Here is a 15,687-nt window from a genome sequence, read left to right as displayed (position 1 = left end):
CCCCCCCACCCAGCCTTTTCTCCAGATCTAGCTCCCTCTGACTTCTTCCTCTTTCCACAACTCAAATCTGTCCCCAGGGACCATCGACTTCGGACAGATAATGCAGTAACACTGCTGTAGAGGAGTTGTAGGGTCACATGACAAACGGTGGTTTTCGGACGGGTTAAATACATGTATGCTGGAGAAACAGTTGTACATGTGCATTATAAGAATTTTTTATAGACAGCATATTAAGGGGGGCTGGAACTTTTGGGAGACCCCACGTATCAGCTTCAATCATTGGCTCAATGGCGCGTGCATTGTTTACATAAGACGTTACTGATTCGAGCAGAATGGCACTTTTTACTCATTTTAATACCCATTTACCTACCAATACTTCAAACGTCTTTATTTATTTTTCTAATAGACCTACATAAAAAAAAATGTTTTAGAATTTAATTTTTCGGAGGAAAAGAGTTAATATTTGTGGCTCATTAAGTCGCATCGATGTCATCCTTATCAGTGATTGTCGCGGCCTAGCGAATATTCACTGCAGATCAGTGTGCCCTCGTAAAACAAATATTGGGGCCTTTGGAGGGTCCAAGAAATTCGTATATAAAAGATTTTACATTATTATCCCCGAAAGTGCAACATCCCCAATCGTCTCAATTGAAGTATAAAAATACTTTATAATCCATTACGTCGAAGATTTTCAGGTTTTAACATTTTTAATATATTGCTACAAAGAGGCGAACGAATGGTAAATATCATATGCTTTTTTCTGACAGACAAAGTCGCGAAAATGTTCCAATTGGCAAAATTTTGGAAATTTGTGGGTGGCGAATAAGTTGCCCTTTTTCGAACCCTAGCTACGCCCCTTAATTAACAGGTAGATGTCAAATAGTTTATATAATAATAACTTGGATTTATTGGACATGTAATTCCTTATTAGAATTATCTCGGTCTTCTTTCCCAGGACATCAATCAGGAAAAAACTTCAAAGTCAAAAACTCGATATTCGCCAGTTCGACAATAACGTGGCGAAATGACAGTAGGTAATATGTACTTGCTGAGACAATTCTGATCAGTCATCATTGAGATTTCAGATGTTTTAATTCTCAAAGTACGAGTCATACACATATTGCGGTCTTCAATCATTTTAATGCGCATAATATAGATCAAGTCAGCGATTCTTGTGAGAACTTTAATATTTGTTACAAACGCTACGCATCTTCTTCTTGCTCACCCCCCCCCCCCCCAAGGTTCCGAAACTTTAGGTATGAACTACATGAAACTGTTCATGCCTGTTCCTTACACAATTGTACATTGCTTTTAGGGGCTGGAAGGGGACATGTATTGATTGAAGCAATACCTCTTTAAAACAAAAAGACAACCATATTCAAAACAGCATTCAGCTAAATAATCAACACAAGAATATGAGGAGACAAAGGATTTATTATTTTAATAGCAAACACAGAAAAATATAACTGAGATTCACCAAGAAATTTTGCACCAAGTGTGAATCTTTAAACTAGATCTGCATAATTATAAATAAATACTGCCAGTTGATTGGTCAATCATCTAAATAAGTTAAATTCACTGGTTTTCACATACACCGGGGAGGAGCTCCTGATTTGATTGACAACCAAGGAGCAGTCATTGCATGACAATGATGGCACTAGATGGAATGTTATAAACCTTTAAAAATGGTCACTTCTCCCTCACTACATTTGTAAGCAACAATACAAGGCTAATTTGAACTAATTGAACAAGTACAAAGGGATAAATACAATAACAGAATGCCCAGTATTAAACACAATAACAAATCATATACATTGTCATTTTTCTATAAAATTGAATGATCAGAGCATTACATTAACAAGACAGTAATGAACTTAAATAGCTGTAGACTATGACTTTCAACACTACAAGCATGCAGTTTATAAAACAAAACCAACCAAGTTTTTGAATGGGAACATATAATTTGCCTAATTATTTATACTGTAATTAAACTGCACACAACATATTACTAAATGTTTTAAATTGATGGTATAGTTGATAGGATTTTTTAGCAATAAGTTTTACCTCTGTAGGTTTTGAATAAACAATATAAAAAAAATGACCTTTTCATATTCATTAATAACCAATCTTTGTCACTGACTGCATCTTCCTTTGGTTAGTCTACTGGATGTTGTGATTTTTTGTAATAAAGAGGTCAATACATTGATTATTGGCTATAATTTAAGTCATTCCACACATATCTTTGAATTTGTATATGGTGTCACAAAAATGATGCATCTCAAAGCTTGCACTAATACAAAGATTTACAATTATATTCAGCAGACTGCAAATACATGTGCCAAATAAGAAAATAATATTTCTTTAGTAGTGAACGAATTGTGAAGAATTAAATGTACTAGGACTTAATACAATTTCGAACTTTGATACTGGTGTGTAATTGTTCCTTCATCTATTATCTACATATACAAATATTGTATATTAAATATGGAGTATAATATAGTATATATAACATTGGTTTAATTATACAAACTATGACTTATAATAGTATACATAGAATACTTATAGAAATAATCAAAATATAACATATAGCCCAAAGCACAATAACAATGTAGGTCTGTCAATATAATGGGGACTTTGCTAATTCACATTTTCTTTTTTTGATGTTTTACCATTTCATATCTAAATGAAATAAATATGTCCTCCCATATGTTATAACAATACTGTCTGCTGCTCTTCTATATAATGTTTTAACACTAATTTATATTCTATACAAATTAAAGAAATATTATAATAAAGAGATTAGGCTTGGAATCCACAAAAACAAATAGTGATAGGAAGCTGAGAAAACCTATGAGTTAGGCAGGTAACCCTACTTTTTGTAACATGAAAACTTTGGATCAATCTCTCGGTTTGCATAGATGACATATCTTGGTAAATTAGGTCATCAAATCTGGCTACATTATAAGAAAGAGAAGCAGTTAGTATATGATATAGAGACAAAGTGTGTATGTGTATATATGTTTTAACATTCTCCTCAGTATGAAGATAAGCAAAATATTTTTTTTTATTTTACAAAATTTTTAACTATGAACATGAATTAAATACACAAATAAACAAGCAATAATTTACTTAACTTACAAATGAAAAACAATAAGCATCTTGTGTTGAAATTTAGAAAAAAAATATATAGAAGTTGAAATTCAAATATGAGTTGTCATTATTAGAAATGAACTTGAAGAGAAAGGTGCATAAACCTCCATGGCACGTATGTGATTTAAGTGAGAATATATAAATACCGATAATGAGAACGAAACAACAATTACAGCACTATAACAGTTGCAATAACAGGGATTCATTTCATATATTTTTTTAAACACAATTATGCATAAAAGTGAAATTTTTAAAATAAATTTGATGACTGGAACAAGTTTAGTCAGTGTTGAACTAAATTTAATTGTCTAAAATTAAAATTCTGTCTTTCAGGATGCATACACCTATGGATTATTTTTGTAAACAAAAAGTCATGACAATGTACTCAAGCTAACAAACAATGTGGATCTTGATCAAAAATCATGCATATATATTATTGATAGTTGTAAATGATTTACAAGTATTGAGAGTTTTTAAATGAAACATTTGGTAACATATTATTTACATGCACATACAGAAAGAAAGCATGACTGTTTCTTTTTTTTTTACAATGAAATTGATGGTAAAATGATAGAAAATACATCTCATATGGTCTTTAATATAAATAACAATTCCTTTAACACACAGAAACTGGTATGCATATTCATTATTGAGCATTTGACATAAAATAACTCAAATTTCATTTAATCCATGTCATACTAAATAGAGAACACTTTTTATTAATGATAAAACATAATATCTTCAGTCATTTCCGGGTAATTTGAGTTTTAAAAATACTCATTACAAACTTTAATGTCACTGAATTTTAAGTTATTTCTGTTAAAAACATTATCTGTGTATTAATATACCCAATTGTTTAGACTTAGTTGAAAATCAAATTTTTGATACAATTTGAATTTTACATTCGTTCTTCTTTACCCAGTAACCACTTGGAAATCTAATGTAAAACCAAACAGAAGACTGAGGTTTATGTTACCTTTAAACACTTGCTATTGCTGGATAAATTTTACACAAATTCAAGTAAAAACTTCAGATTAGGTTAAAGTAATCAATAAATGGTACAGTAGTAATTTTTAATAATAGAAAAGTTATTAATGTAAGTAGACACACAATATTACAAGTCTAATAAATATATACATGTACATATATAAATATGTATTTTCTCAATATGCATAACAGTTGTTATTATTATTTATATATATATATATAAAAAATGTTCTAATGCTACACAATGACGGACAAACTAAAAACAAAACATTAAAACCAATAAATACAAGTTGGAATCTATAATACAAACTTAACAAGTTCAAATAATATAATATGTGCTTTAAGACTAAATAAACATTTACTAAAATATGTCTTTAACAAATAAAGCACACACACAATTCTTACAGTAATATATACTGTAGACATAAAACAAAATTGTTCATGGGTTTTTTTCTTCATATTTTAATTAATAATGGACTAATCATAATAAAAATTTAAAGGAAAGAAGTTAATTCAATATTTCAAATGTCAAGGTTTTCTCAATCCTATTTCGTTTCGTTTTTTATAGTTCAAAATTTCGTTTTACTTGGCTTTACTACACTAGGATCTGGAAGAGTTGTTATATAACCCGCGTTTTGGATGATGTTAAGGATTAGCCAATGAAACGGTCTGTTATGGCGGGTTTTGGGCGTGGGATGCACTGAACTGTGGGTAACCCCCTAGAAACATCAATGGTGATTGGTTAATCAAATATCTGACATCATAGTGTCACAGGTCGCTCGTATGACCTCTGACCAACCTTCCGCTACAACTTGTCAGATCTTCATGTAGTAGAGGCCATCAAAAATATAAAAAAAACGAAACGAAATATAGACCTATATCTTAATCAGATTGATGTTTTCTTAGATGTATATCAGGACCAGTTTAGAAATTTAAATATTGTTCCTAAAAATGATATGATAATTTTTTAAATTATATCCCAGAAATATACTCTTTATTTTCACAAAATGATGTTATGTTGGCCAATATTTTTGACAATTGTTGATGATGGTGAACAACAAATAATGGCAATAATTTTTAACTTCGAGGTTTTCTTTTAAATTTCACTGGATTATACCTTCCATTTTATATTTCACTGGGCTAAACTTTTATGTTTATATCCTAGAAATATAGTCCATATTTTCACTAAATGATATTATGTTTGCCAATATTTTTGATGATTGTTGATGATGGTGAACAACAAATGATGACAATAAAAGTGAAAAATATCACCGGGTATTTTTCTACAATGTTATCGATAAAACGTCACTCCTCTTTTGTTTAATTTTATTAATCAAACCTTGGAACAAATTATATGATGTTTACCGGGAAATATAATGTATAGTTTGATCTTAATAAAACACCGAGTTCGTGTGTATAAACATCAAAAACTAAAATCTGTTAATAAAATTTCTCGCAATGGTGGTCAAGCTTTCACCGGTTATCAATTGAACACAAAATTATACAGTAAACCACACAAAGATAATAAATCATGGTTGATAATAACAATAATAATATACTGTCAGTTAGAAACACATACTGTTTCATTAAAACATATAACTGTCTACATACAGACTAACAAATTACCTATAATACATTTCAATTTATACTGGCATAGTCAAGACTACAAATCACGGGTATGACGAATTGTGCAATCGCACGAGGGACCAGAACACGATCGTCTCTCGTTTTAGTAAAGTACATTAAACATTGTGTCATAAATGTATAATATATATTACTGATATGGCATAGATATATAACAATATAATATTCTAGAAATGTTGAGAAAAAGGACATTTAAAGCATATTAAAAGACAAATTGATGGCACCACTTGAACGAATTGTATCTAAAGCTTTATTTTCACATGGTGTAGTTTGCTGCCTTCATTTATATTTAAGCCCTGTTAACACTACCATACATCAAGAGCTTTTTTGCTAAAGTATATTTGGACTAGATTATATATAGTTTTTAAACCATGGAAGACTATACTCAAGCCTTTGTACAAATAGTGCTACATGTAATATGATTACAAATGTTCGAAATATCAATTAACAATAAATGCATATATTTCTTTCTTGAAGACTAAAAAAAAGATAAAAATCCCCAAGAAATTTGATTTAAAAAATGACAGGAAAAAGGGGTAGGTAACCAAGGTAAGAATTCTAGTAGAAAGATATGTGCATATATATACATATAATATTTATCAATGTATCTTTGGTGTGAACAGGGCTTTCGTACACTTAACACAAATGGTCGATAGTGACCACTATATAATAATTAAAAATAGTCAAAACTTCACATGTATAGCATACAAGAATTAAGGCATATATATATAGATATTCATAAAATTTACTTTCATTTAAAGCACAGGTACATAATAATGTTGTATGCAACAAGGACAGGACTGGACTTAAATATACCATAATAACATAAATAAATAGACTATCAAATTATCCCTTCTAATATTTATAAAGAGTATTTGAATACAAAAAAAAACAAGGTTTGCTTTGATTGGTTCACCGGGAGAGCCATTCTAAACAAAACACAATTATAACAACTTATGGCACCAAGTCAAAAGTTTCAGCATAGAGGTCATGAGGAAAGCTCATTTGACCTTTGAGTGATTCCAACATTCTTCGATGTTCCACACCCAATTCACGTAAACTTGATATGCTCATTAACAATCGAGGAAAAAGTCCCACTTCGTCGGGATGACAACCAGAGATTTCAAACTGCAGAGCTTGAATCAACATTTCTTGTAGCTTGCATACTTTATCTCGGTTTTTGAGTCCAGGGCGATCTGAAAAAAAATAAATTTAATGTCAATGACAGCAAGAGAGAATTAAAGAAGTTTAATGTATTGAGACTACCATACGTTTTTATTTTGAAGATACGTGTATATAGCTAGGGAGAATTTTGCACAGACAGCAGCCTTGACACATATCTATCATAAAATTCCAACTGTCAAAGGTATACTTTCGGAGATTCACACAACGTGAGAGTCCAGTGCCCTGAATGCTTGAGACAATCGATTCTCTGGCAGTCAATATAATATATAATAAACTCATTTATCAATATATATATAGCAGGGAAACAGAAATTACCACATTTATTGATAAAAAATTAACATATTTCTATTAATTTGATTACATCCAATTAAGGGAGTAGGGGGTTGGATGGGTGAGTGGTCTAACGCATGCGCATCAGATCATAAAGCCTATCATTGAGTCAAGTGGTGTAATTCTGATCCCAAACTTGTAAATGACAAGGAGTAGGGTCGCCTGTCTAACCATGTGGGGTTTAAATACCCCTACTCAATATGTTAGTCCCAAAATGACATAGTTTGTGTTTGGCGACATCAAACGACATAACTATATCTTTGAATCTTTTCAGGTTTACAGTTATTGTGAGTTTCTGATATTAAAATGGCATTCAAATCAAGTTACAAATTATATTTTCTACTTGCAAACTCGAAAGTTAATTTGACACTCAAGTTCTTAAATTTCATGTAAAAAGCTTAATAATGAAAGAAACTTCTCGACAACACAAAACTGCTGTCATTTTGAAACTAAGACAATACTTTTCATTCATTATTTCCAAATCATCATTGCAACCACAACTAGAATACTTTTTAACAATTTTCAGGTCATCAGGATCGTTTTTTGCGAGAAAGAGGGACAAGTTCATTTCATTGATAACCACCCACATAGAGAAATAACTAACGTACAAAAATTGTTCAAGCCATAGAGTTGTACAGACAGCTTCAGGAATCATGAATATTATTTCCAAAATATATCAACTGTTATATAGTTCAATTTATAAACTTACCTGGGGAAATCATCACTAGGGCACTAAACAAAGCTTTCTCGGAATCAAGCAGTTTAAATGCATTAAAACGATTACAGAGATTAAATAACAGCTCTACAAAATGTTCCCCTAGAGGGAATCCAATCTTCATTTCATCACGAGTCACCAGAGTTCCATTTCCCAGAAGGTATATCGTATTACTATCAGCATCAACAAACGGTGCACAGACGACACAAGCAACCTAGTAGTAGAATTAAAAAAATATTTATCCATCTATCACATTCTGCTTAGCAACATAAAAATGATGACGGTTTCACTGGTGCCATGTTACCCTTTAACTGACGTCACTTCCCATACCAATGGAAACGATAAACATATTTCCACATGGGCATCGCACATGTGTTTTAATCTGGACGCAGAATTAGCCAATAAATCTGTTCCATTTATACATTTGTTACATATGTAATAAATGAAAACTGCATCAAACAAAGACTCTGCACGATGACATCACTTCTGCTATCAACTAAATATTTAAATTGGATTACAGAAATAACCGCTTTGATTGTCCTCTTTGCATGACTGAAAATCGATTTAAAATTGAACAGAAATAAACCTTTATAATGCCTTTTTGAAAAGCGAAAATCGTTAAAAAGTGATCCTAACAAAACTGGTTATTTCTCGGCAAGGGAAGATGTTACGTTTTTGGAACCTATATGATTGTATTGACTCACTCTATTTGTCCACTGAAATCAAATATCATAATTTTATATGAATAATGAATATCACTTACTTCATAAAAAAATATTTTTTTTGCCAAAATGACATTACTTTCTGTGATATTGAAAATGTTAAGTTTTATGAAATCATAAATGGCATTACATGGTGAACATTTTATGAAAATCAAATAATAATTGACACTTTTATAGACCAAAAACCATGAAAAGTGACTTGTAGAAAATCGTCAATTTCTCGGCAACTGAACAAGTTAGGAACTACTTTGTGATATTTATATGATCGCATGGGTTCATTCTATTCGTTGATTGGAATCAAAAATCTTAATTATAATAAAAAAATATTACTCAGTTGAATAAAATATTAGTTTTGAAGACAAAAAATACAGTTTTTGCCAAAATAAAGCCATTTCCGATGACAGTGAAAATGTTAAATTGGTTTGACCATGTCACAATTAGCATCAGGTATCAAATGGTTAAAACAATTTCAAAACTGACCAATAACTGAAACGTTTATAGGCAAAAGAAACATGAAAAGTGACTCATGCAAAATTGCTTATTTCTCAACAACCACTCAAGTTGCAAACTAACTTTTGTATAGATTGTCTTCGTATGGATTAGAAGTTTATAAAAGTTACGAAGAAATATTTTAAAATATGAAGAAGCTGAATGGGCTGTAAATAGCTTAAATTTACACCCTTTTTCCCCTTTTATTCAAATGCCCCGAAAATGAAATCGAAATTAAAAAATTTGAACGTGAGATTCTAAGCGTCTTTACAGGGCACACCCTTTTTAGTCATATCAGATTTTTAAAAAGTAATATTTCCATTCAAAAAGTGGTACCAAACTTTCAAAATTGTAGTTTTTGGTAAAATTATGTCACTTTCGGTACCAACAGGAAACTTTATCTGTAACTCAAAAAATTACATTTGGGACCACGGAGCATATGAACTTTGTTTTATACAAAACTAACAATAAATAATTAATCTAGGACCGAAATTAGCTAATGGTGGCCAAAGTAAATTTTTCACATTTTTGCTCAAGCCATGTGACGCTTTAACCCTGGGCAAAATATCATCAAAATTTTTTCATTTTTTGTAAAAATTTAAATTTTCTAAATTTAGCGCATAATATCTACAACAATTTGCAGAAAATGAAAAATAAAAAGTAGTGTAGCTGTGTGCCATGTCTCCGGCTATACCAAAATGTATTGACAGCTAAAATCTGACGATTATTGTTAAAATTATGTCAATAATTTTAAAAATGACAACTTCGGGGATTTTGGACATTTTGCATTGTCGCAGAACATTGAAAATAGTTTTATCCTCTATGTCACATCCTCTTTCCCAGTAAAACTGAAGAAATCGTAATGATGCGACAAGCAGCTGCTGAGATATAAGCAAAGTGGAAAAAAAAAATATGAATAATAATCCGAACAAAAACAATGGTATTTAACACAAGCTAATAAGTTTCAACTTTTAAGGTGCTTTTCGAGATTGAACACAGGCAATCAATACTAACAAAAATAAGCTTGTTCAAAAAGATGAGTTTTAAGCGGAGATTTGCCTAATTGACAAGGGTAGTGAATACCATAGAAGGATCCTAGTATACAAATGAACAGTGGCCTACATGTATCTCTAGATTGACAGCTGAGCTTGTCACAGACTTTTATTTGTTGATCTCAAGTTTCTTGTGGGACAGTGCGTAATAGACAGTCTTTTATGCATTCATTTAAGGTTTTAAAAGCAGAATTTCGAACAGGAAGCAAATTAAGACATTTCAATATTGGGATTAATTGTTGGTGTTTTCTGTTTTTTGTTAAGATACAAGAATCAGAATTGTGAATGCGTGGAGAGTTTTGAATCAGAAACACCTACACCTGGTGAACAAATAATGTACATTTACAATATCTTAATTCTATATTTCTCCACGTATATTTTAATAGAATGAGAAATTGGACAATTGTCATAAAATACACAACTTTAAAACTGTCAGTTGCCATGCAATCTACAATAACACAGAAATAATGTGCAGTGTAATTAAAAACAATGTTTCATGCAAATGTGATTACTTGAGTAAAAGAATAATTAGATATATAGAGACTTGATGAATAGACAGCTTCTGCCACGCATCTCAAATTTTGGATCTGCCTCTTGCATATTATACAAACAAAATTTTGGTTAACACAATCAAAATTATTGTTGCCAATAGCCAAACGACATTCTGTAGAATGTATATTCACAAAATTGATTAAAAGGAAAGAAAGTGGTATGCATCAAATAATTATGTGTAAAACTTTACCTCAAAGCAACCCCCTTTAATTAGACTTATTTGGTCATCTTGATCTAAGCCTGAGAAACCTGGGATTTTCTTGGCAAATATAACCACATCTTGAATAGTTTTGTGCATCCGTAATTGAAATCCTTCCCAGGATCTTTCTCCTGGAGTCATATCATCATCACCCTGAAACAATTGTTACAAGATATAAATTTTATGTTTTGATTCAGAAAACATCTAGTAATTACTAATAGATCTGTCTTCTTGAAATATCAAATAACGTGTTTACATCCTCTAATATAGTATTCTATTGAAAAATCAAAAGGAGAAAATACGTGTCAGTCAATTTAGATGCCACAAAATTAAAATCTCAAAAAATTTAACCCTAAAACACCAAAAATACAATTAATTAAATTCATACTTCTAGCTTTTATGCATAACAAGCCAACAGTGAGGCTGATGTCATATATTAATTTATTGCACATTTATTGTTTTCAAAAGTATCAAGCAAACAAACTGATTATCAAATATACATTAAGTTTCATCGCTCTCTATCAGATAGAATCAAAGCTATCTTGTCCTAAAGCCTCGACCAAGGAAATTGCATAGCTCTGCTCTGCTTAGCTTTAGCTCGAAATGTTAATCATTGAACTCAGTCAAGACATTCACCTAATGAACATCTACATCAAGTTTAAATGAAATGAAATTTAATGTCCTACTGTTCTGCTCCGAACTGGGCTAATGAAGACAGGCTCAAACTTTAAACATACTACCTCAATAAAAAGCAGAGTTGTTATGTTCAAAAGTCTTGCTTATCGCTCCTTAGCCTAAGCAGAAAATTCTCAGCATTGAACTTAGTCAAGTAATAATGAATCTATACTCAGAGTTTCATCACTCTCACTTAATTATAATCAAAGTTATCGTGCCCCAAAGCATCAACCAATCAGATTGCTTATCTCTGCTTACCGTAAGCAGACAATGTTTATCATCAAACTAGATCAAGGCATTCACCTAATGAACGCCTACATCAAGTTTGAACATTCTACCTCAATTAGAAGGAGAGTTACATGTATTGTGTTCCAAAGTCTCGACCAATCAAATTGCTTATCGCTCTGCTTACCCTGAGCAGAAAATACTCATTATCGAACTTAGTCAAGGTATTGATGTAATGAAACTATACACTAAGTTTCATCACTCTCACTTAATTAGAACTAAAGTTATCATGTCCCAAAGCATCAACCAATCAAATTGCTTATCTTTGCTTACCCTAAGCAGAAAATGCTCATCTTCGAACTCCATCAAGGCATTGACCTAATAAACACCTACAACAAGTTTGAACATTCAAGCCCAATTAGAAGGAGAGTTAGAAGGACAGACCCATTCTTCGAAAGGCGGGGGACAAAAACCCATAAAAGTGGTATAATGATAAAATTGTCATATTCTTCAAACCAGCGGTTGCCAAGCAAGATACGCCCACATTTTGCAAGAGATGGATAGAGAACAAGCTAAAAAAAAAAAAATACAATTGTACAATCAGGAAGTTATGGTCTGAAATGCGCGAATATCCAAATGGACTGGGATCTGTGGGATATAAAGATATATTTTAAGTTTCCTCAAAATCAGATAAAAATTGTGACTTTTAGAGGGTCCACAACCTTCGTATTACATACTTTTATACTGTTTGCGTACAAGGAGAGGTCATTTTGTTAGGCAGTTTCAGTCTGATTTTTTAATTCAACCGTCGTTACCATTAGGGTGTAACGGTGCTACATTTAAATGCTTTTTAAAATCTGATAAAATTTGTGATTTTTCGAACAATCAGGGGCCGTAACCCAGCAAGTTACAATCCAATATGCGCAAATATCGAAAGGAACCAAGATCTTTGGGTTATAAACGTGTATTTCAAGTTTCATCAAAATCAGATGAAAATTGTGAGCTCTAGTATCCACAAGCTAAAAACGTGATGTTTTATACAATCAGGGGCCATAATCCATGAAGTTTCGATCCGATACATGCCAATATCAAAAGGAAGCGAGATCTTTTGGAGATAAACCTATATTTCAAGTTTCGTCTAATTCAGATAAGAATTGTGACCTGTAGAGTGTCCACAAAGAAATTGTCGACGGACGGACAGGGTTGACGACAATATATGACACGTCCACATGAAAATGTGGGCGTATAAAAAAATATCTTGCTAATCCAAAGTAAAAAAAAAATATGTTAAACACTGACAAGACAAAATTTGGATATATAAGTATGCATGGAATGTCTTTCCTGATGGAAGATGCATTTACTATGAATAAATAGAAGAAATAAGATAAGACTATTCAATTAGTATGATTAACTTATCATAAAGTCATATCTAGGACAGACCATTCTAATTGATTTTTATTGTCTTGGATTGATAAAGATAATAGCTTGTCCGATTCTATAACTAGCTTTAATGGATTGTTAATCATGATTCAAATAATGGCTTTTGTTCACACATAATCTCACACATCATATTTACTGTCATGGGGACATTTTATCTTAGGTTGAAAACCACTGAAGATCATATTGCATAGATTTAGACAAATATGGGTATTTTGTCAAATCCATCCTAAGGGATACATTTCTCTCATTTATAATGCCAGCAAAAGATTTATTATGTTGTTGGAACAGATGAGGCTCTCTTTAATGAATTGGTAAAAGAAATCCGACTTCATTAGTGCACTAATATAAGTGTAAAAAGTTTGACAGACCAGAGTAGGCTGGGGCATTTGCTTTAAGTCAATAATGTGTGATTTGGATATTATTTTGTATGATTATCGACTGAAACTTATAAAATTTTTGGTTACTGATACAAAAACAAGTCGATAGTGACATTGACGTCATAAAATATACATTAATGCTGGGGACCTTACAAGTATTTGACCACAAAATGAATGTCACTGTAAATGTCCAAATAGGCTTTTGGTCAATACACCATAAGCCTTATGAGTACCGGTAATTACTGTAAATTACAGTTACTTGGACATTGCAATGATCATTGTATTATACATATTTGCACACAATAAAATGATAATTTGTCTACTTACCATTTTTAATTGTTCTGTAACAATACGTCCAATCATACTTTCCATACTGTTCTGTTTCCTTAATTCTAATAATTTCTGCTTCATTTCTGCCATTCTTACTTTCAAAAATGTAAAAGTCACATTATAAGATTCATGGATTTTTGTGATCATAGAAGGTATCGTTAATTTTGTTTCATCCTCTCGACGACTAACAAAGTTTGTTCGGTTCTTCATGATAGGTGTCACTACAGCCATATGCTCTGAAGTAGTCGGCTCTCGAGATAAAGTATGGGCTTCATACTCCTGGCGTGCCAGTGCCTCACGGTGTGCATTTAAACTTGCTCTTAAAGCCAAATTATCAGTGATACGTTTTTTGTTATTATTACTGAAGTGGTTTGGTTCATTTTCAACATGGCGAATTTTAGAAACAGTTTCAATTTTGTCTGATTTCATATCACCGATTTCATCATTTGGTATGTAGGGTCTCTTTTTGATTGGACTACGACTGATTTCCTCCTCAGATTTTTTGCGTAAATCCAGGGTTAGGTTTTGTACGATCACAGATTGTTGTTGTAGTTGCTGTTGTTGCTGTTGTTGCTGTGGACTGGGTATCTGAACTGATGAGACAGGAATATAATTGCTGGTACATGGAGATACGGCAGAACTAACCAAATGTTCCTCATCCATATACTCATGTTTTACTGTAGAATGTGGAACCATGAACGTTGATTCATGAGACGTTCGGTTGAAATTATTTGATGGGGAGCTTTTATAACTGTTAGGATAAGTAGATATGCTAACTGGGATACGTTCCGAGTGACTACTGGTCGCAACTTCTCTCAATAGACTCAGATTTTGGGCACCATTTTGATCCAGGAGGTGCCTTTGATCTTTCATATCATTTTTCAACATAATTGGTTCCATGTGCTGCCCTCTACTGTCATCTTCATCATGATTAGGAGAAGATAACTCTTCTGAATCAGGATGTTGATCAGCTACCATAGGTTCTCCAATTAACTGACTAACGTTGGTACGCTGTTTTAACAGCATGGACAATGCCGCCATTGAGGACTGGTTATTAGGGTCGGCCTGAAAGTTAAGGCCACTAATAACCAGAGGATTTGTAGATAGCTGATTTAACACTTGACTATTTCCTTCTGAATTTAAACTAAGTAAACCATGTAGAGCTTGTTCTGTTTGTGTGTCTTCAATGGTTCTAATCATTTCTCGCATTTTACGTGATCTTCGGCCTAGTTTAGCAGCTACAAAATATAATGGAAGATAACATTGTAATTATGTCAAGAAATTAATATGAGGTATCATCAGACGCATTTATTTTAACATGCATTTCCATAACAGGCCAAAAATTAGTAGTTTCAGAAGTAAATCACCAAATGAAATGGTTTTCTTAACGCCATACTGTTCTGCAGCGACAGGGCTAATGAAGATGGTATATAAATCACCAAACATACATGTACCTCCCTTCAAAACAATAAAACTAATCAATGCTACTTAATTAATTGTTGATTAAACATAACAATAGTGTAAATAATTATCTGATATTTAATATAGTGTATTATTTCACCATGCTTTACACCATTTATATTATATATTAAAACAATAATGAAATCAGATTTAA

General features: G+C 31.9%; 1 protein-coding gene across 2 annotated transcripts in view; it reads right to left on the bottom strand.

Annotated features, from left to right (window-relative positions):
- Positions 1-1,414: 1,414 nt before the first annotated feature.
- The window catches only part of LOC126810015 (uncharacterized), a 67,050-nt gene continuing 52,777 nt past the window's right edge, over positions 1,415-15,687 (bottom strand). For both annotated transcript variants that reach the window (XM_050534917.1, XM_050534918.2), the window contains exons 6-9: positions 14,070-15,310; positions 11,017-11,178; positions 8,006-8,225; positions 1,415-6,977 (exon numbers count right to left, since the gene is read on the bottom strand). In XM_050534917.1, the coding sequence (XP_050390874.1) occupies positions 6,736-6,977; positions 8,006-8,225; positions 11,017-11,178; positions 14,070-15,310 (1,865 nt within the window). In that variant the 3' untranslated portion in view covers positions 1,415-6,735. The remainder of the gene's footprint in view (positions 6,978-8,005; positions 8,226-11,016; positions 11,179-14,069; positions 15,311-15,687) is intronic.

The sequence above is a fragment of the Patella vulgata genome, chromosome 2, assembly GCF_932274485.2.
Source record: "Patella vulgata chromosome 2, xgPatVulg1.2, whole genome shotgun sequence".
NCBI lineage: Eukaryota > Metazoa > Mollusca > Gastropoda > Patellidae > Patella > Patella vulgata.
The sequence above is the reverse complement of the archived record's forward strand: the minus strand, read 5'-3'. Positions and strand labels throughout refer to the sequence as shown.